Source organism: Dreissena polymorpha, chromosome 10, assembly GCF_020536995.1.
Source record: "Dreissena polymorpha isolate Duluth1 chromosome 10, UMN_Dpol_1.0, whole genome shotgun sequence".
NCBI classification, from domain to species: Eukaryota; Metazoa; Mollusca; class Bivalvia; order Myida; family Dreissenidae; genus Dreissena; species Dreissena polymorpha.
In genome coordinates, this window is record NC_068364.1 from 23,156,874 (window position 1) to 23,180,970 (window position 24,097).

Here is a 24,097-nt window from a genome sequence, read left to right on the forward strand (position 1 = left end):
TACATCTGCAGAGTTGATCAAACTTCTCGTACCTCTTTGTCGCTTGGAGGCACCATACCCACTACACTGGGAGAACGCTCCCAGAACGGTGATGTCTGGATCTGGATCTATGCATGTATGTTGCAGAGCCTTTCAGCGTTGTCGAAACGGGAGAGAGGGTGGTTAATCCCACTGTAGGACAGTTGGCCTAATGCTGTCAATTGTTTGAGCGTGCACTACATTATCTTCAGCTGTTTGAGCGTGCACTACATAACCTTAAACTGATTGAGTGTGCTCTACATTATCTTCAACTGTTTGAGCGTGCACTACCGTACATTATCTTCATCTGTTTGAGCGTACACTACATTATCTTCAGCTGTTTGAGCGTACACTATATTATCTACAGCTGTTTGAGCGTACACTACATTATCTTCAACTGTTTGAGCGTGCACTACATTATCTTCAGCTGTTTGAACGTGCACTACATTACCTTCAACTGTTTGACCGTGCTTTACATTATCTTCATCTGTTTGAGCGTGCACTACCGTACATTATCGTAATCTGTTTGAGCGCACACTACATTATCTTTCACTGTTTGAGCGTGCACTATCTTACATTATCTTCAACTGTTTGAGTGGAACTACCGTACATTATTTTCAACTGTTTTAGCGTGCACTACATTATCTTTCACTGTTTGAGCGTGTGCTACATTATCTTCAATGTTGTTTCACGCGATAATTGTCTTATGGGAGAATGAGTGTTTGTGTTGTAAAGATTTGTACTGTATTGGCGCAAAGACCTTTCGTTTATTTTTGGAGTATCTTTCAACTATATTATCAACATCATAATATAGGAGATAGGAAATTTTGTCATGGCAAGATCGAACCCGCGACCCCTCAAACTTCTAGTCGGACAACATAAATAACCATTTCAGCATCGCGAACATGCTACTACCTAGTTGGTCTTGATAATTCAACTTGTTTATGCTTTATGTTGGGTTGTATATATTGCTATGTCTACACAATGAGCATAGGGCATTGGAGCGAACATGGGTTCCGACGATGTATGTATTGAAGAAGCAATAAGTGTTTATAAATATACTTTAATTCAGTTTAATTATATAACCGTTTTCTCTCAGCCCATAACTTGGCCAATGTCTCTTTGATTCGTGAAATATATAATATTTTTTCGCAATCAATTAAGCCTCGTACTACGAAAACTGGGCTTAATACATGTGCATAAAGTGTCCGGCACAGGCTAAGTCTAGTACGACACTTACCACCTAAACGCGATTCTCATTAAGAAGAGACTTAATAGAAACGATAAAAGCGGAAAGTGGCGACCCTGATAAGCTTGTGCGGACTGCACAGTCTAATCTGGGAAAACAATTTTCCGTAGACGCTTTTGGCCAAGTTTTTGTTTCAGAACGAGGCTTAAATAATGGTGCCGAAAGTTTATCTCTTGACAAAATTTCGGGAGTTTCATTATAATATATTCAATTTTATGCAGAGGCGTATCATTATTCAGTATTGCTCGAGATATAAAATAAGCTGATGGGAAGGGGCAGACACATTTTCAAAAGTGGTTCAAAGCAAAATGCTTGAAAAGTTTCCGAAATTGAACATTTTAATACCAACACAACGCAATAACCCTCATGTATTATCAAATCCTTCTGCGTTTGTCACTTGAACTTTCCGGGATTTCTATTTCTATTTACATCATAACTAAAGGAACAAAGTTATAAAATATTTTGTGACGTTTGACTGTTGTTATCTGAGACATTTTCTAAGATATCGATCTTTTGAAAAATACACTATAGTGTGTTCATTATATCCGAGGTGAAACTTTAAAGGAAATTGTGTATAATGTTCATTACGAAAACGTAATATTTATTTCGTACACACTACATAGAAATCAGGCTGTTTTACGACGTGTTGTAAATACAAATATTCGCGAAGCACATTACATATGTATGCCCCCCCCCTTCGAAGAAGAGGGGGTATATTGTTTTGCACATGTCAGTTGGTCCGTCGGTCGGTCGGTCCATCCACCAGATGGTTTCCGGATGATATCTCAAGAACGCTTAGGCCTAGGATCATGAAACTTCATAGGTACATTGATCATGACTGGCAGATGACCCCTATTGATTTTCAGGTCACTAGTTCAAATGTCAAGGTCACAGTGACTCGAAATAGTAATATAGTTTCCGGATGATAACTCAAGAATGCTTACGCCTAGGATCATGAAACTTCATAGGTACATTGATCATGACTGGTAGATGACTCCTATTGATTTTCAGGTCACTAGGTCAAAGGTCAAGGTCACAGTGACTCGAATAAGTAAAATGGTTTCCGGATGATAACTCAAGAATGCTTACGCCAAGGATCATGAAACTTCATAGGTACATTGATCATGACTGGCAAATGACCCCTATTGATTTTCAGGTCATTAGGTCAAAGGTCAATGTCACAGTGACTCGAAATAGTAAAATGGTTTCCGGTCCCAAAACTTTAACATTGGTTAAAGTTTGATAACTTTTTATGTCTGTCGGTCCGTCCACCTTACAGTTCCCGGATGATAACTCAAGAACGCTTAGGCCTAGGATCATGAAACTTCATAGGTACATTGATCATTACTGGAAGATGACCCCTATTGATTTTCATGACACTTTGTCAAAGGTCAAGGTCACAGTGACTCGAAACAGTAAAATGGTTTCAGGATGATAGCTCAAGAATGTTTACGGCTAGGATCATGAAACTTCCTAGGTACATTGATAACCGACTGGCAGATGACCCCCTCTTGATTTTCAGTTCACTAGGTCTAAGGTCTAGGTCACAGTGACTTGAAAATAGTTTAACACTGGGTTTCGGATGATAACTCAAGGGCTCAAGAAAGGAATGCTTACGCCTAGGATCATTGAAACTTTAAGGGGACATTGACCATGACTGACAGATAACCCCTATTGATTTTCATGTCACTAGGTCTCTACTACTATACCGAACTATAGACAAGACGAAGCACTAAATAAGACCAGCACATAGTGCGCCTCGAAGGACTGCCCCCGAGTCACGCTCCTCCCCTCCACCACCCCACCACCACCACCCCACACCACCACCACCACCACACACCACCACCACACACCACCACCAACCACCACCACCACACCACCACCACCACCACCAACCCCCACCACCACCACCACCACCACCACCACCACACCACACCACCACCACCACCACCACCCACCACCACACCACACCACCCACCACCACCACCACCACCACCACCACCACCACCACCACCACCACCACCACCACCACCACCACCACCACCACCACCACCACCACCACCACCACCACCACCACCACCACCACCATTGCTCACAGTGACAAAAACGTTTTCACATAATGGCTACCACAACAACTGACAGCCCATATGGGGGGCATGCATGTTTTACAAACAACCCTTGTTTGTGATAGTTATTTTCACCTCAAAATCAGCCTTATACTTCAACATAATAAATAACAGCCTACAAATAATGAGATTTATGTCAACATATTGTGCTTGTTTTTGCTATATATTTAAGTCATTTTCTTATTTTTAGTTTGTTTCTTTTTAATAATAACATCCATTTTGTTTTATTTTTGTTTGTTTTATTATACTAAAGTTAAAATATTAAGTCATCATTTGAACACATGTTTTCAGTCTTGCACCTTACTTTTTACAGTGTTTGAGATTTTGTTTTATAAATTAAAATAATATTTCTATAATTTTCTAAATACGTATCTTGTTTAATATTGGTATGTTACTGTCGTTAGTTGTATTATAGCACATATGATTTTTAATGAGGGCCAAGGACTAAAGTTTGATTGCATCTTAAATACATTTTGTTTTATGTTTTAAAAGAATTAAATTAAAAGATTAACTCATCATTTAAAGAAATGTTTTAAGTTTTGCACCTTTCTTATGACAGTGTTTCAGATTTTGTTTAATTAAAATAATATTTATTTAATTTGCTGAATGCATATATTGTTTAATATTAGTATGTTATTGTCGTTGGTTGTATTAAAACACACATGATTTTTAATGATGGCCAAAGGACTAAATTTTGATTGCATCTTTCATGAGCGTGGTTTTAATTCATTCTTAAATGCAAAGACGACATTGGTCTTACTTATCCCATAGAAATTAAGATGACAGGATGAGTATTTGTAGATTGATTATCATATAATTGATTATTAGAAACATGTGTTAATTAAATTCTTTTTCATCGCACGCCTTTGATCGTTTACCGGCAACCGATTTTTTAAGCTATGTCAACAGGCAATTTCAGTTGTTCTTTATAGCGCATCAGCAGGACGCATACTAAAATAATTTGTGTAAGATTCAAATTTCAAAAGAATGTGTTGGTTTTAAAAGTAGGCGTTAGACAATTCATTTTGACGGTGGAGGAAGTAAATGAGGTTTGTCAAAACTTGTTATGCACTATAAGCACCATAACAGTGAAGATAAAGCCGGTTATTCGAAATTTATATATGTATAAGCAGTTAAAGTTATACGACTGGTTGCGTGTTATTCACCTATTGTGAATCCAAACAGGGAGGTTTGCAATCAATAATATTCCTCGCAATAAAAAAACAAACTGTGTATGCTACAATAGTAGAGATATTGAAGATGAGTTTCACTTCGTTTGTATTTGTCCATGTTATAGTGTTTTACGACAAAAATACCTGAACAGGTATGTACATATTAAGCCATAAGTGTTTAAGTATCACCAATTACTGACCTCGTCCGAAAAAATACGAACTTGTCAAGTTGTGTAAATAAATAAAAGAAGCATGTGTAATTCGCAATGCATTAATCAATAAAAACATATAACCGGTATCACTTACAAATCTTTCTGTCATTATATATTGAGAACGTTTACTTTATGCATTTTTTCATATTTCTTTTGTATTTTTGTTTCATTTGTATTGAACTTAAATGTATTGAAAACGTGGCATACTTACTTCTAGTCTGTATGTATTAAGACGATGTACTTATGTGTAAATCTAAATATGTAAACCGGGCTTGAAAACAACAACAACAAAACAGGTTTTCGTCCTTTAAGACAGAAACGATTATCGAGTTGAAGATCCGATAATCGCGTTGAAAAGCAGCTTCATGATACAAACGAGAAATTGTGTAAGGTTATGACAAAAGATATGCCATTCATGAGGGATATAGTCAAAGAAGCTGTTGAACAGTTAGAAGAACAATTGCAACGATTAGTTCTTTATATTTTACTTTAGAATTTTTGAGAGGAGAAAATATTACATAACGCATTAACAAAAACGACGTCACAGACCGCGTCTTATGTCAACACTGGCATATGGAAGTGGTAGCGGGAACAAAGATTACGTCTCAGGAAAATATTAACAAACAATAAGACGGTGGTATTAAAATAAATTTATTTCATTTACTATTCTTTTAAAACCATTGAACATTCAACGTGCGTTAATATGTAATTTTATGCCACATCAAACTACAGTGAAACAATGCTACAATTTAAACACTATGAATAAAAAAAGCTAAATAGTAAGGTAAATGTCAGAGAAATCATAATGCGTATAATGCGCGCGTAATGTTGAATGGTTTTAACTAAATATTACTCCGGTTTCATCTCTAATCAAGTGTACCATACACATGTTACACATTTTTATAAACGTACATGGTACAAATAAATACAATTCACAGATACACATCTGGTAAAAAAGCATTAAGTGACATGCTTTATACGTTTGTGCGTAGAGACGTTTAAAACATTACTGGCATGGACAATGCAAATGTGTGTATAATAAATATGGGCTATTCAGCGCCACTTAATGCAGGTTTTGTGTCGAGCCTTTGAATGTATCAATTTTAGCAAATTATACGCCACTTTTTTCGTCGTTAGATATCTCAAAGTATTGTTCAAGTATTATAAAAAAATTAAAACTTATTTGAATTGATTTCTTCAATTTATTTAAGGTGCTGACAACAATTTGAAATTATAACAAAGACACAGCCAAGTTTTAAAACTATAAACAATAATTCACCATCTTTTTTTTTAAATTGTAAACGTTAAATTGCTCCGTTTCTTTCGTGCAAAGGTGTTTTATTTTGAAAACTATACAATCGTGAAACACAATTGAACAAAAACATAGCATCATGTTATTCTTACATTTTCAAACGTTCAACAATTTTCTACAGTCGTATTTAAATAGCGATGTTGTTTCTGGTATTATACTTTAATGAAGGAACATATATAAAAGACATTATACTTGAAGTTAAAAAAACAAACTTTAATACAGAACAGAACAGATAGGTTATTTACGACTTAATAATATACAGCGCATCGTCAAAATAACAATAAGGCAATAATAAATACACAATCGTCAACATAACAACAATTTTGTTTATGCATTTTACTGATATATGTTTTTTGTGAGAATGTTAAATGTAAGAGAAGACTCTTTACTAGTTCTTTTAAATAAAGTTAAGTGGATGTTCAAAATCCGGAATTGATTGAGAAAAAATATACAGTTAGATATCATATACAAACTTGAAAATCTGAGGAAAAAATATTCTCTATATATTTACACACATAAGCAAGACAGTATATATTTTTTGGTCACATTCAATAATTGTAAAAAATTAAACATACTTGGTCTTCTTCTGTAAACATCAGGTATAACTGTATTTTTAAACTTATCATATAAAAGACATATCAAAACAAAATTGAATTTATCTTTAATTGCATAAAGTGTACAAAATTTACAAATTCTTTCATTTCTTGGAATGAAATTTAAGTGGCAAAGCACAACAACTGAAAGTCGTTTCCTGAAAACCTGATCGTGGGTTGTATAAACTGACTTCCTGGTAAAATAAAGACGTCATCATATTAACACATAACATGAAACAAATAAACTGGACATCACGAGAGCTCGGAGGGGGTAACCTGACACTGAACATGTTTGACAATCATATAGAGTGTAGGGCATGTATTCACCGAAACAATTCTAAGAATTAATTCTAAATAAAGAATACACCCGAGGAGCTTCACTTTTGAGTCGAACTTGGCAATATCCACCCCAATCTACACCATGACATTCTTCACGTAGAACAGTTTCTTTCAATGACATAATCAACAGTAATAGACTGAATATAAATGTTTTCACTCGCTGGACGTACTTTTCTTGCTTCGAAGTCTATGAAAATGATGGAGAATACGGGCCAAGGTTTCCTATTATAATACCCTTTCTTTTATTCGATCACGTGTTTCGTAAGTAAATGCAATGATACTATTACAAATCGTTCCGAATACTCACTCCCCAACACCTTATATCGCAAATTGGAGATCGCTATTATAAGTATGTACTCATTAGATTGACATGACCCAAGACTTAAACAATTCAAACGTATATAATTATTTAAATTGCGCAGGCAAAGCTAACAACAATAAAGAACAGTCCATTATAGTTTTTACTTTGCAAAAGTGAATGAGATTTTTTTTGCAGACAAATAGATGGACTATCGGGTATGCGTCAAAGGTAAATCAAGTTGACCCATTTGCTTCGTTGCGCGGTGGTTATAATAAAGAGATTAGAAGATGACAAAATATCAAGAAATTCGGACATTTAAGCTTTAAACGAATTTGCAAAATGGTCGGTGTCGGGTAACTGTGGTCAAGCATCGTTGAACCAGCGCAGTATTTAAAGTCACCGTTTGCGGAATAGATCGTTGTTTTGCATATAAATCGTATAGCGACAAATAAACTTTTCATAAATTCATTGAAAAATATTTTTATCGAGGTTGACATCGAAAACCTGGACAAAATCGGTTTTGAATCGATACAATAATATATAAATGATCAAAAATACATGCAATAGGCGAAAATCATTGCAGCGTCGCGAGTTATGCAAATTATATCTATATTTAGCTTTCGCTAAACATTATTGGCATATGGAAGAAAAATACATAGATTAAGCAAAAAACGTAGCGTTGCAACTCAGTTTCCATCTGTAACAGATGCATTTGCATTTGTTGTTACATTCGCTCCGCTAAATGCCCCCCTATCCGCAATTTTGTTTGTTTAGGTTTGAATAAACGTATCGACTCATGAATATTAATTAGGTCGTTTTCGTACTTTACCGTACTCGACCCCAAAAAACCGCTATACTGTTTGTTTTCAACCGATTTCAACCGGATTTTCAGTGATATCCTCAATAAAAACACGTTTTCTTACGATCCTGCCCATATATATTAATGCGAACGGGGACTTTAAACAAAATCGGCAAACTTTATGGAAAGGGACTTTGCACTTTTACATAATTATATAACTGATAGCAATATAAAAAACACCAATGAAAATTGGCAATAAAACAACTGTCTACATAAACATACTATAATACTCTCCTGAATCACTACATCACACTATTTCTGGTAGAAAAATGCATATAACTATATGTGGAATAAGCACCGATAATGTATGAATGAATCTGTTTGAAAGAAATGATTTGCTTTCCAACAGACAGAGCATTATGCAGAAAGGCCAATTCTTGACTAATACAGCAAATGTAACCATACGGCACCGATGCCTATTTGTTCAATTTGTCACAAAACTCCACTTATGTTAAAAAAAAACAAACAATATGTTAACGCTAAACTTTACGTCTTACCCCTGAGTTTGACTTTAATATTTGAAGTAATGGGGCGGGTTACGCATGAAACACTGAGTCTCCTCATGATGCTTATTTATGGAAAGTTATCTGAATTATTTGTGAAAAATTATCTTAAAATTGTAAAATGAATGACATTTATACAGCCCGGACAAGCTGTGTTCAGGCCATCTTTAACATTTGACCTCTATAAAGTGTGACATTGACCTCTGCGGTAGGCAGACAGAAACACGCGAAATTGTGAAATAAACATCTAAAAAAGATAAAAAAAATGTTTTAAGTGTTATGCTATTTGGCATGTAAATAATGTTGAAGACCATTACACTTGCTAAACAATGTGTGCCATTTAAATAAATGACTGCCCTTATGTCTTAAATATTTATCAATCATTCGTTAAGGAATCAATTACATGCGTTTTGAAAATGGTCATTTTGCCTTTCTATGAATTTGCCCATGTAAGAGAAAGTCATTTCTATACAGACACAAATATCGTAATGTTCCGGAATTTCCGGGTGCCAGAAGTCGACGATAAGGACCAACCGGAAGTCGATGCCGTCGTGTCAGACCTCGTGCTCGAAAGAGTCGTCAATTATGATAAACTTGCCTTCTTTCCACGTTCTGCAATTCGGTCAATATCAACAATTTTCGTCCATTTGAATTATTTAGAGATCTTTATAGAAAATACTACCTTGGTATTGAATATAAATAAAAATTATTTAGCGAGGCATAAAAAACCTAAACTTAAATCACGAATTTCTTGACTGGTTCAGGTTTTCATACAATACAAATTAACTTATATGTTTTCGATATTGTGAATATTATTTTACATGTCTTTTTTCTTTAACTGTTCAATCTCTGTGCTCATGGAGGCAACTTTCTTCCTTTAGGGCGTTTTTCAGGCGAATATTGGGAATTGTGTAATTTTTTTCCTCAATTGGTAAAAAGGTAAAAAGGTAAAAGGTACTTATTAATGAAAGACGAATACGCTGACAATTACTTGGTCTCGTTGCCCACTCGTATCCTCGGCCCTTTCGGCACCTTAAGCCCCAGGTGGGCCCTAATTTTACAGTTTGTGGGCACAGTATGGGGCCACACGTGCCCCCCTGGATGGATGACGGAGTACTTGATTTGCCCTCGCCGGCAGCCATTGGCTTCTGGAATCTGGTCGAGTAGGGCACATGTTCTGGGCACCTTTCTGCAGTGGTTTTCGTTTTTACATCCTAATCAACACGAAAATAGACAATTTTGAATGGCGAATACAATCAGTACATAGCCATATAAACATAGCACATATTGCAATGAGATAGCATGTCAAGGGATTGTGATTGATATAATTTAGTTTACTAACGGATAATGTTCTTAACATCTTAGATATAAGTGTAATATTCGGAATCAAAGTATTACTGAAAATATAATTCCATGCCAAGGCAACAGTATCACAATATGATTCACAGTGGATGATTGTTAATAGATCTACCAAAATGTGCAGTTAACAACTACCGTGTTGCTATTTAATGTTTTGTGAAAACGGTAAACAAATATTGCACATTCTAGAGATGCTGCCCATTGAAAGTTCTGGGCATAAGTTTAATGATGATAATAGAAATAATAATAATACATTACAAAAGTTTCAAGTAGTTTTCAAAATTTCTAAGTTAAAAAAAGTGGAACAACTTTTGGGATTTTAAACGTAGGATAAACAAGAGCTGTCAGAGGACAGCACGCACGACTCTTCGAGTGCTTGACAGTATAACGTAAGCCATCATGGGGAAATTGTTCATATTCAATAAGGTCAAGGTAATATAGTCATATTCTAAGTGGAGTAGGACCATAATTGAAACATATTGATCGCTGATATTTCAAAGAAGTTGTACTTTATAGACGATTCTGAGTTCAGGTATATTTTCCACAATCTAATGAACATTTGTTAGGACATAAAACAAAGTAATAAGATTTGATCATTAATAAAGAAGTAATGGCAATTTAAGCAAAATTTATTAATTTGACCTTGAGAGTCAAGGTCATTCAAAGGTCAATGTAAAATTCAATGCCAGGTACAGTACCCTCATGATAATAAAAAAGTATTTGAAGTTTGAAAGCAATAGCCTTGATTCTGTAGAAGTAAAGTGGATCTAAACACAAAATTTAATAAAATATTCAAACTAAAAAAGGGCCATAATTCCGTTAAAATGCCAACAAGAGTTATGCAACTTTTCCTGTACAGTCTTCTTATGATAGTAAGCGAGTGTTCCAACTCTGAAAGCGATTATAGCTATGATATGTTAGGAGTAAAATGCACAAACACACACTTAGCCAAATGTTCAATTATCTAAGTATAAAAGGGGCCATAATTCTGTAAAATGCCAGTCAGAGTTACATAACTGTACCTGCACAGTCCCCGAGTTATTAGAGTTAGTAAGTGTTGCAAGTATGAAAGCAATGGCTTTTATACTTAAGAACAAAGTGGAGCTAAACACACAATTTAACCAAATTTTCAATTTTCTAAGTGAAAACAAGGCCATAATTCTTACAAAATGCTTGATACAGTTGTCTGCTATTGTTAATAGATAGGGGTCATGTTGGTAAAGAAGTATGCCAAATATAAAAGCAAGATCTCAAGGTACATAGAAACTATTTGAAATGTACGCAAACTTTCACATAGATTTATTAATAATATGCATATTTTAAGTGAAAAAAAGGCCATAATTCTTACAAAATGCTTGATAAAGTTGTCTGCTCTTGTTTTTAGATTGGAGTCATGTTGGTAAAGAAGTTTGCAAAATATAAAAGCAATATGACAAGGTACATAGAAAATATTTGAGGTGGTACGCAAACTTTAACATAGATTTATCAATAAAGTGCATATTCTAAGTGGAAAAAGGGCCATAATTTTTACAAAATACTTGATACAGTTGTCTGCTCTTGTTTATAGGTTGGGATCATGTTGGTAAAGAAGTTTGCAAAAAAAAAAAAAAAAAAATATATATATATATATATATATATATATATATATATATATATATATATATATATATATATATATATATATATATAGTCGAGCTAAATATGACACTTGCACAATTTCAAACTATAATGAGCAATTCCTACAAGTTTGAATGTTGTAAAGTAGATAATTGTATGAGAACGCTTCCGGAAAAATCATTCCGGAAACTTGATAGAAAATATATTAGCATGTTTGACAAACCGCGTGGAATTCTAAAACTTGATAATTGTCAGTCAGCTCGCGTTTAGTACAAACCATAAGAAAAACTTTCCTATTTACACACGCGATTCTTATGAAATCTTGAAGACTTAGAAATGAAACGCAATATTTAATAATAACAACGTACGCAACGGATCATTTTCAAGGAAACCAAAAGACCAGCGGACACTTTGTGTTTAATGTATTCCCAATATATCAGAATAACGCGTGTATGAAAATAAAAAATACATTGGTATATAATGATTCAAACGATAATTGGGTGTGGGCATACACATTCAATCGAGGAGCTGAATATTAACGAACTGGTGTTGGACTGCGCATTGTGAAGATCGTGAAAGCGAAGGAGATTTCTACAGACTTCTAACAACGTATTGCAGCTAATGAACAATCGGGTTATAATGTGCGATGTGTTCATGCCATTCGACTCAATAAGGCAATGTTTTAAAAGCAGTTATAGTTGCATCTCTACGTTGGAAGTAGCATCAAGTAGGCGGATAGTTTTTTTGTAAAAGCAGTTTTGTATTTTGATTAGTTTTATTTCAATATAAACGTATCATACTGTCACTTAATGCGATGAATTCTTCACTCGTTAAGTTTGAACTTGACCACTATATCAGCCGTGTTCTAGGCCTTTGTGTCATCCTTTTTGGCATCTGCATGAACAGCTTGGTGTAACTGACAATGTCGAAGAAACAGACCACCACTTCAACTTCCGTGTTCACTACTTCCTTAGCAGCATGTGACATATGCGTCTTAGTCGCTTCGCTTATAACAATAATATTGCCAAACTGCGTCTTAGTCGCTTCGCTTATAACAATAATATTGCCAAACTGCGTCTTAGTCGCTTCGCTTATAACAATAATATTGCCAAACTGCGTCTTAGTCGCTTCGCTTATAACAATAATATTGCCAAACTGCGTCTTAGTCGCTTCGCTTATAACAATACTATTGCCAAACTTGAGTCAATGGTATTTAGCAAACTTCCAGACCTACGCGACGATGTACGTCTGGCCTGTGTTACAGACCGCACGGACCAACGCTATCTGGATAACGGTCCTCTTGACCGTTATCCGCTACATTGCTACGTGCCATCAGCTTCGGTCGCGGATCGCGTGTACCGTTTCAAGGTCCAAAACGTCTCTTGTTGTAATTTTTGTAGTGGCTGCAGTGGTGAACTCACTTCGATTCTTCGATCAGGAACACAGTCCCAGACGGTACAACACGAACGTGAACTCCACCGACGAATTCGCCTTTGACACATTTAATTATAATTACAAAGGTATATACGGGGTACTGTTTCCAACGTTGATGGATTTCATTCCGATGTGTATGATAATTGCGCTTAACACGCGTCTAATGCTGTCCACGAAACGGTCAATGAGTGACTCGAGGAAACTTCAAAGGCCAACCAAACGCGTCAGTAGACAGAGAAGCTGAAGAACTAAGAAGATGAAACAGTGCTCACGAAGAATGAATGAATCCGTGCTGATGGCGATCCTGACTACTTTGTTATGCCAAATACCGGAATTAGTGTACGACGTGATATATTCATTTTCATTACTTTCACATGATAATACCTTTACCAGTGTGGCATTTATTATAAGAAACTTTGCTTTCCGGTCAATAGCGTTTTAAATGCCTTCATTTATTCCTGGCGCAGTAGTAAGTTTCAATTGATTCTGCGACATATAATTTGGCGTTACACTACCAAACTTGATAAGAGAAATAAAAAACAAAGTAAACCTACACGTACCAGGGATATGTGTATCAACAAGCTTTGCACCCTGTTGTATAGTTGTACCATTTGTTTTGATTATTGTGTTATAATTATAGTTTCAATTAATTGCTATTTGCATGTTTGTTATTAAATTGCCCACGGCATTGCAATGAATTGTTAACGCAATTATAATGGTCACTTAACACGCGTTGGTGCGCCCTGAGTGTAGCAAAGTGTATGCTTGATTCAATTTCAAAAATAAACCAAGAGAATAAGGTATCGTTACAACGTCAACGTTCAAACTGGTTCCGTGTACAAGGATCACAATACCTTCCTCGAAGGCGATAACTTTCCCATAGGATCTCTTTAGTGACCACTGCCCCCGCAATATAAAAGTCAACGTTACTAAAGTATTGATGGATAATGGTGTTCGTGTACTATAGTGTTCGTGTACTGAGTGGAATACCGGAACAGGTGTTTTATACTTGAAGAGCGCCGTAAAACGGATCCGATCCCAAACCGAAATTGTAAAAAAAAATCCCAATTATTTTTTTTTTGGACAAAGACGTGTCTAATGATTATCATATATCAATTGTATGGCATTTACATTTAACAAAGTATACAACTATAACTATTCGCGCGAATCGCAATTTTTTCCTACAATGGCCAGGAAAAGGCCTGATGTGTACAAATGTGTTGATTTAAATATCCCAATTTGGTCTTTTTGGTCGATTTGTTTCCTCCCAAATTTTCCATTGTATCGATATAAAAAAAACACAATGTCACCAGCCTCCTTTTCCCAATACGGCTTGTTAAAATCGTGTTGTTTTTACGCTAATAAATTCACAGAGCTGTATATTGTCTTCAATTATTGTAATACAGGACCCGTAAGGGACCCTTATTGGCCATCCCGAATAGGCATTTGAATGAAGATAGCATAATATGGGAACAATATGGGCATACCCTTGTGGGTTTGCACAGAAAACGCCCCCAATGGAACCCATCCCAAATAGGAAGTTCGATGTAGATCGCGTATGGGAACAATATGGGTATACCCATGTGAATTTGCACAGAAAACGCCTCCAATGGAACCCATGCATGCATGTCTACTGGGTCTCTACACATGTCGCTACAAAAACTCGGGACACTCCCTTAAAGATATGCACCAACGCAGCATATTTTGATGAAGATATGCACCAAAATATTGTTTACACGTGCTTGGCATGGCCATATGAGAACACCACAACAACACAACTGTTTCGTAATCGTTCCGAACATAACAAGAGGTGTTTTTGTCAGAAACACAATGCCCCCTACTGCGCCGCTTTGAAGCCATATATTTCATATTTGACCTTGAAGGATGACTTTGACCTTGACCTTTAACCACTCATTAACAACTAAAACTGTGTAGCTCTATGAGATACAGATGCAAGCCCAATATTAAGTTGCTATCTTCAATATTGCAAAAGTTATGGCACAAGTTTTACCAAGGTTAAAGTTTGTGACAAACAGACACATACAATGACTGACGGACAGGTCAAAAACAATATACCCCCGATCATTCAATCCGGGGGAATACAAATCCATAGTCACGGGGCAGGAGAGGAAAAGTAATAATAATGTAGGACACGTGATTTGTGACAAGACGGGAATAAAAAAACGGACAAGCAAATTCGTTGAATTGATATCCCCCGCCATTATACTTCTTGACACAAAAGTTTTCTGGACGGATGGACAACGCCAATGTGCATCATCCTCGTATCCATATATAAACTTATACAAAGTTTCAATGAAATCCGTCAAATCACTCCAAGATATGGCTCCGGACACAAAAAAAAGCATTTTTTCAAAGTACAAAGGGCCATAACTCTGTTATAATCCGATGGTATACAATGCCATTTGGCGTGCATCATCCTCTTATCCATATATATGCTCATACCACGTTTCGGTGAAATCCGCGAAAGCACTTCCAAGATATGGCTCCGGACACAAAAGTGCCGGACGGACGGACGGACGGAAGGACGGACGGAAGGACGGACGGAAGGACGGACGGAAGGACGGAGAGACGGACGGACGGACAACGCCAAAACAATATACCCCCGCCTATGGCGGGGGATAAAAAACTAATCATCATACCATACAAACGTATTAAGGGCAATATTTTGGCTTGTGCCAAACCTTCATCAAGTGGATAACATGCAAATATGCGGCTCGATGCCAGTCGCGTTAATCATCGTCTTTATATAAATACACACAATATGATACGAAACGTGTATTGCCTTGAACTATTATGCAATTCTTATTAAACGCGAAGCTCCCTTCAAGAATATGTTAAATAAAGCGTATCATCACTTTTTGGCGAAGGCCAACTGTCCATCATATATAATTTAAATTCATTTTTTACACGAACAGATCGATGTAAAATGTTTTCGAAAACGAGTGTTTTCGATGTTCAGCGCGAAGTTTATCTCATTTGTGTTTTACTTTGTTTGCACTTTTATAGAAATCTAAAACAGACATAAAACGCACACACTATTTAAAATTTAAATCTAAAGAAAAAGTCACTTAAAAATAATTCGAAAACACATTAATATTATATGTTTTTTTATTGATTACAGTTAGTTCATGTTTGATACAAACTATAATTATTTTAAATATAAATAAATAACATTAAACTGACGTATTAATGTTTCAATACAAATATTAACAACAGTAGGATGTCAAAGTATTACTTTGGACAAGTCTTATAACATATTAAATATAAACAATGACTTGCCTTTCTGATATTAGGTATAATTGTTTCAAATAGCCACAGAAACAATTCGCAAAGAAAGATATTAAAGAATCACTTGTAGACAATGTTACTTATTTTTATACGAACAATGACTTGCCTCTTTGATAAAAAGTAAATTGACTCAATTCGCATGTTTAATTTTGTTTATCAATTACAGAAAGATATAAAATAGTTACGTGTAGACAACGTTTCTTATTTTTATACGACCAATAACTTGCCTCTTTGATATAAAGTAAATGGATTCAAGTCGCCAGTTAAAAAAAACTAGCAATTACAGTAAATTATTAAATAGTTATTTGTAGACAACGCCTCTTATTTTTATATGACCAATGACTTGCCTCTCTGATAAAAAGCAAATTGATTCAAGTAGCCAGTTAAAAAAAGCATTACAGTAAGTTATCAAATACTGAGTAGTTACTTCTAGACAACGCTTCTTATTGTATACGACCAATGACTTTCCTCTCTGATATAAAGTAAATGGACACAAATCGCCAGTTTAAACACGCAATTACAGAAAGTTATCAAAAGGTTACTGATACACAACGTTTCTTATTTCATATACGAACAATTACGTGCCTCTCTGATACAAAGTAAACTGTTTCCAGTGGCCAGTAATTACAGTAAGTTATCACAGAATTACTTGTAGAGAATGTAACTTATTTTTAAACGACCATTGACTTGCCTCTCTGATAAAAAATAAATTGATTCAAGTTAAATGTTGAAAAAGAGCAAATACGGGAAGGTATCAAATAGTTACTTGTAGACAACGCTCCATATTTCAATACGAACAATGACTTACCTCTCTGATACACAGTAAATTGTTTCCAGTCGCCAGTCTCCCGCAGATTCTCTTCCTCGGAACTAAACGATCCTGTTTTCTGATCAAGCTGGGCCAAACCTTCATTGCGAATAATCTGCCAATTATTCTCCAACATCTACAACACATAATTAAGACTCGCTTTGGGAAAACAGGGCTTAATACATGTGCGAAAAGTGTCGTCCCTGATTAGCCTGTTCAGTCCTTACAGGCTAATCAGGGACGACACTTACCGCCAAGAATGGATTTTTGTCTAGAGGAAACTTCCTTATCAAGACAACTTACATAAAGGCGGAAAGTGTCGTACCAAATAAACCTACTCGGAATGCACAGGCTAATCAAGGATGACACTGTATGCACACGGATTAAGTTCCCTTTTACAAGAGCGAGAGTCAATTTAAGCATAAGCTTTACATTGCTTTCCGAGTTATACCACCATTACGAACTTTTTGTCTAACATCTGTGTTAAAAACAGCGATACTGGTACAGTATCTGCAAATCATAAACACATACCGGTACTTGCTTACAGAAAAAACAAAATACAATAACAAACTAGATCTAGTTGTATTGAAGCCAACATTCATTTATATCGATCAATTAACAAGTGAAGCTCAATCAAGGTTTGAGAAAACGGTTGTGAAAGTTTCACAGACATTAATAGTTGTTAAAGAGTTGCTTTAATCACAACACACTGGCTTTAATATTCTACAGAGGAAAAAACAGACAAAGTACCATAATTCTGCTAAAACTCTTCGAAGCAAAAACTCTTTTCTTGACGATCATATCACTGTTCAGGATCACGTGACTTTGTGGGGTTCCCAATTACACGTTAACGAAGGTAAACAAACCGGTAAGTGGTGCTTGTTTTTCAATTAACTTTTTAAAACATTTTTAATTAAGAATTTCAACTAGTGCATACAAGACAGATTTTTATGCTGCGTATGAGAATGTAAAATGCATTAGAATTACTTTATTTAATAAGCCTGTGTTCTTGTTAAAAAAGTCCTTTTGTACTGCACAAAAATGCTTCACGCAACGTGAAATTTTGTCACCGATTTCAGACGTATTCAACGATTTATTCTTATACCTTAAGATATCGGCACAAACTGCAAGACAAACCATCTTTTATGCACTAAAGATGTTTGTTTATAATGTATTTCAATAACCTGTGATATTTACACAAATACAGTTTTTAACGGTGTGTTTACATTCTGTCCAACCCGTGTGTAAACCACTGAAATCCCCGTTGATTCTGCACCCTGCATATACAGATTAAAAAAACTTTAAAGTTTGAAGACATCCACCCAGTTGTGAAAAGAGATGACCACTAAGGATGGGAACACATATTTGAATATCCGAAAATGTGTAGTATATTCGAATATGAAAATCTGATATTCGATTTGTTTGCAAAGAAACTGTGATGTATAAATGCTAAAACGCATGTTTGGTTTACAATTAACGAGATGATAATTGACATACGGGAGGGTGTCTGGAGATGGGAAGCGTCTTTAGGGGGGTTTATCTCGCAGTTTTCAAGGGTGTCAATAGAACGTGTTTAATTGTTGACATGCTATTAACAGTCACACTTATAGCGAGCATCTACGATGCTAATGTCAACATTTTAGTCTCGCAATCTTTAACGAACATATGAATATGACTATGAAATGTTAAATAACATGATGTATCAATTCTAATATAGAACCATTTATCCAATAATATTTTTCTTTTCAGCGAAATTTATAACAAGCAAGATAACGCCGATACCGACACGTTTACTCGTATATGTTGTAGAACAAAAATTGTCTATGTGTCGTACGAACAATGTCCAAACGAATGGGGATTTCTCAACCGAGAACATGTATTGTGTACATGGAAGATTGCTCTGCTGTACAGCAGTAGCATGTCTATCCGTAGTATCGGCCCTCTTAATAAAAACATTCGAATTTTGGAAGTGAACAATTAGAAAAACACGCATGTTTTATAGGTCAATATATAGTTAAATGTGTCTTCTTGGACATAACAACGAAAACTGCAATTAAATCGGCATGCACATAGTATCGGCTCTTTTGATTGGTTTTCCACATTTGTTACTATGCGCGCGTGCTTGTTCTAAGAATAGTTACTTAATGGAGAAACGAAACTCTTGATGATTTTTTATTTAATAATTTTTAATTTTATTGAAAAAATGAGCGGCATATAACTCATTTGATCAAGCTACTATTAACCCATTAACAAACTTTTTTTACGTGTGTGTTACGTAATTGAAAAATCATAGCATCACACGATAATAAACATGAACTGCTTTCCAAAGAAAACAGGAAATCATGAGAATGATCATCGTAATAGTCGTGGATAAACATCAAATAAATTACTTCTTAACATTGAAAAACATTAACTTTCCAGCACTTCTTGAGGGTTTTTCGTGAAAGGCACGATACTATGAGGAGGACCGATGCTATGAAAGTAAGGGATAAATTGTTTGCAATTGTATAAAAAAATATTTCGTTCATTTCTCTGGTGCTACTTTTTCTGAACTTGAAATAAGGTCGTAAGACAACTGTCGCTTTAAGACAATAAACACAACCCGACTTTCGTTACATTCAAATGGCCAATCATTATAAAGGGGCCTTTTCACGTTTTGGTAAATTGACAAAATGTCCTTTTAATTGATATTTTCATATTTTACATCCATGATTATCAAATCAGAATTCAGTTATTACACCATTAACCTATTACACGTGTTTGCAATAAGTATCAATTTAATTGGAAGCTGGAAAGCACTCATTTCAAACTAGCTAGATATTTTAGGTACTTCTTATATTTTATCAAAGTTTTGACACCATCGTCGTTTTGCAGCCCTTTGTGAAAAAAATGATGCGAAAACAAAAGGAAACAATTTATCTATAGGAGATTATCATGCAATTTAAGATTGACATAAATGAGGATAACTGTAATGTGTTCACCAGAAATACCTAATACCTTACGAAAATAAAATGCATTAAGTGACTAATTACGAACATAACAAGTATCGTATCGTTTAACAAGAGTGCCAAACTGTCACAAGATACGCCCGTTTGAAAGTTTTGTACACCATGCTAAATGCTTGAAATGTATTAAGTGACCTCATGACCTAGTTTTTGACCCGACATGACCCATAATTAAACTTGACATAGATATCATTTAGACACAACTTCTTACCAAATTTTGTGAAGATCGGATAAAAACTACGTAGATTAGAGAGCGGACACCATGCTAAATCCTTGAAATGCACAAAGTGGCCCCGTAACCTAGTTTTTAATTCGGCATGAGCCATATTCGAACTTGACCTAGATAGTGTCTAGATACAACTTCTGACCAAGTTTTGTGAAGATCGGATGCAAACAGTTTGAATTAGAGAGCGGGCACTGCTGTGGACGCTGCCCGCCCGCCGTTTCCCGCCAAAGGTGATCTTATAATGCGTCCCGTTTTGAAAGATGCCTAGAAGATACGATTTAAACGAGAAGTTTTGGCAATCAGGAACAGTGCTTTGTTCCGCCGTTTGTTATTAAGATTTTAATTTTAAGTTTAACAAGAGCACCGCCTAGCGGGTGCAAACATATATTTTCCTTTTTAAAGGTGAAGGGACCTATCTCAATACTCCAACCAAAAAGAGGGGAGGGGTGTGGGTGGAGAAGGGTGTATACTGTGAGGTGTGGTCATGTTTTTACATTATCTTTCAAAAATGAAAAAAAACACACAAATAAAAACATTTTTATTTTTATGTTGGGGGATTATTGGGTGGGTTTGCTGGGCAGTCTTTAAAAATAAAACAATAAAGCTAAATATTGGTGTTATTTTAACCATGTTAAACAAACAAATAACACGTTACACACACATTATCCCAGAACGAGGCTTACATAATAACACATTTTCCTATCGAAGCCAAATACGCCTACTAAGGTACTCGCCAAACAAGCATGAAACTACAATAACAATAGGACACCTTTGACAATGCAACAATATCGGATTTAATTAATGATCAGTTTGCAAGAATCAGTGTTCCATGTACAATTCCGGAAGTTGTCAAATGATCGCAACTGTGATTGGAAAAACAATATTATATGAAGATGCTTTTACATTTGAACAAGCAATTTCTGAAAACAGTTAATTTATTCATAAGCTTAATCATGACAAAGCATTCTGCGCCATTCCAACACCAATGTCCTTAAAAACAGGACCTGCAAAATGCTTCCGAAGACAGAGGTTCACATATGTACAATGATGGAATCTTAACATGTTTTGAACACGGGATTTAGAGTCACGCGCTAAAAGGACACACTATTATCACAGTTTAACTGTTAAAAAGCATATGGCAGTGACGTAAAGGTGCTTGATATTTTATCGATATTGGCAATACACTCGCAGAAAGGATGGTAAAAGTACAGATGATGGTAAAAGTACGCTCAGGATGATAATAGAAGAAAGTAGGTAAGTATGCTGATATTAACAATATGTGTGCATGTAAGTCCGATTTTATTCACAGGTCCTTTCAGATTCTTCGGTACTGCCATATGTGAGGACCAGCCCCTGTTACCTTTCAGAAGAAAACAATTTTATTTTGAGCCACATTTGCTGCCAGAGGTTTTGCCAAAGAACTATTGTTGGTCCATATAGGACGTCCGAAATGCGTCCATTATTATATTCCATGCACTTACCATCTTATCAGATGGTAATAAAAAAAACAACAATAAACATATTTCCAATTTAACTAATTTCCTAGCATTCCAAAGCCTAGCAAACAGATCAGCAATGAATTACGGATACATCTTCAACCAGAGACAACACATTACAAAAAATATTTCACGTTTGTGAATAGTTCCCGAGGCAATTCGTTTTGGCCTGTTTTCAAGTAGCTGGTCCCCAGTTTGTGTGGAAACTCAGTCATGTTTGAGTAACTCTCTATCATGTACCTCCAAGTTTCTACTTCCTTACACGACCAACCTGCGAATATTGCTTAACTTTTTGCATGCTGGCAAATTTGAAGTCTGCTAAAATGTAGTCTGCTGAATTTTTAAAATTAGCTTTTTTTCGATGTTTTCAAACAATACTATCAGAATAACAAACAGTTTAAATACTGATGAGACGCCACGTTCTGTGGCGTCTCATCTGGATCCAAACTGTTTGTAAAGGCCTTAAAAATTCGGTTCCAGCAATGAAAGAGTTAATTGTATTATTTTAGCTATGCTATGTGAAAGTGGCCCTTACTGATTAATGGATGTGCGTGAAGTTTCGTACCAGATTCGACTGTGCAGTCGGAACATAATATAATTTAGCATAGAAGAAACTTCGTTTTCATAAAAAAATCATTTAAACGGAGATTGTAGTACTTGATTAGCCTGTGCGTACTGAACAGGCTAATCTGGGACAACACTGTCTTTATGTATATACAGTGAACCCTGATTTGCTAGAGCTCCGCAGAAGCTAATCTGGGACGACACTTTACGCACATGCAATAATCACTGTTTTGTCACAAAGAGGCTCAATAATTTAAACATCATGTCACTTTCAGTGAAATACAGACAAATATATGAGTCAGACACCATTGGACTTTCAATTGTACATGCATTTATTCTCAATTTAAAACAGACTCGACACTGCGAAATGGTCTTTAATTTGACATTATAATTTATAGACAAACTTTCAATCATATTCGAACACATAGTAAAATGAAAATATAAATTGTAAACATTTCCAGTGATTATATCCATTTTCATTACATCGAAAACAAATATTATTAATTTCTTGTAAAGATGAAATCTTTCTTCCCATATTTAACATAGAAGGAACAAATATCCCTGAAGCCGCATCTTGTATATGTAGCATGTTGTAAAAGTCGTGTTAGAGATATTTTAAGTTGACAAAAAAGACATAAATTTAATAATTTGTAACATTGGGTAATAAAAATTGTGAAATCAAGCACGCATGCTTGCATGTTGCAAAGTGTCTAAATACCTTCTCTGACAGCTGTGTGTCTTTAAAAAAACAGATGAACAGACAAACAGACGGGTTTCCATGGTGAATCCAGTATACCAGTCACCAATTTGTGTGGGTAAAATAATAAATGAGATTTGCTTTGAGCAATCGTGGTTCAATATGTGGACTGCACAGTCTAATCTGGCAACACACTTAACACATATGAATAAAGCCCTGTTTTCCTATCGCGCGTCACATTTATTATATCCCCCACAACGATGTAAAAATAGGTTTACTGGATCACCATAGACGCCCCATTTTCCCAGAGCGCCCCATTTTCCCAAAGCGAGGCTGAAATGTTACTACTTCACTACACAGGAACCTCTGAATGTCTGACGATTGCCCAGTTTCTACGCAATCCTCATACGAAGCTGATCCGGGGTCATTGCCAGCCTCAAGGCCTTGTCCATCAACGCCATGCCCTCCTCCAGCATCTTGTTGCTCCTCTGCTGCTCAGCCAGTTTGCCCAATAACGTGCAAAAAATGAACGAGCGTGTTTTTCCCAACATTTTGGGAATGGCTAAGGGTCCTTTGGATTGGGAAAAAGAAAGTTATTAAGACTAAAAATGAGATATTTTTTGTAATTATGTACTAACAAATACTTTATTTATTATAATATGTTTTCAATATTACATTTAGTAAAACGTATAGAGCTGGATACTGTTATGAACTTACTGGTGAAATTTATTTACAAAAATAATGATTTTTTGTAAAGCTTCAATACGGAATTTTAGGCAGTCGTTTGGGAATAATTGATATTTTGCGGAATTTGGCCGAATTTCGGCAAAAACTTATATTAAACAAATTAAAGAGTAAAATTCACATGGGTGTAACGTTTAACAGGATTTGTACAATA

At 35.5% G+C, this 24,097-nt stretch overlaps 1 protein-coding gene across 1 annotated transcript; it reads right to left on the reverse strand.

The window, feature by feature from the left end:
* Positions 1 to 9,671: 9,671 nt before the first annotated feature.
* LOC127848987 (aspartyl/asparaginyl beta-hydroxylase-like) lies at positions 9,672 to 23,750 on the reverse strand. Its single transcript, XM_052381715.1, has 4 exons — positions 23,609 to 23,750; positions 23,221 to 23,240; positions 17,212 to 17,347; positions 9,672 to 9,898 (listed from the first exon to the last, which is right to left on the reverse strand). The coding sequence occupies exons 1-4, from the start codon at positions 23,748 to 23,750 to the stop codon at positions 9,672 to 9,674; spliced, it is 525 nt and encodes a 174-aa protein (XP_052237675.1).
* Positions 23,751 to 24,097: the final 347 nt, after the last annotated feature.

Coding starts and splice junctions, on each gene's coding strand:
- LOC127848987 (XM_052381715.1), bottom strand. CDS start 23,750: ATGTTGGGAAAAACACGCTCGTTCATTTTTTGCACGTTATTGGGCAAA. Junction 23,241..23,608: donor AATGACCCCGGATCAGCTTC/GTATGAGGATTG, acceptor GTTTTTTTAAAG/ACACACAGCTGTCAGAGAAG. Junction 9,899..17,211: donor ATTTACTGTGTATCAGAGAG/GTAAGTCATTGT, acceptor CGTGTTGATTAG/GATGTAAAAACGAAAACCAC.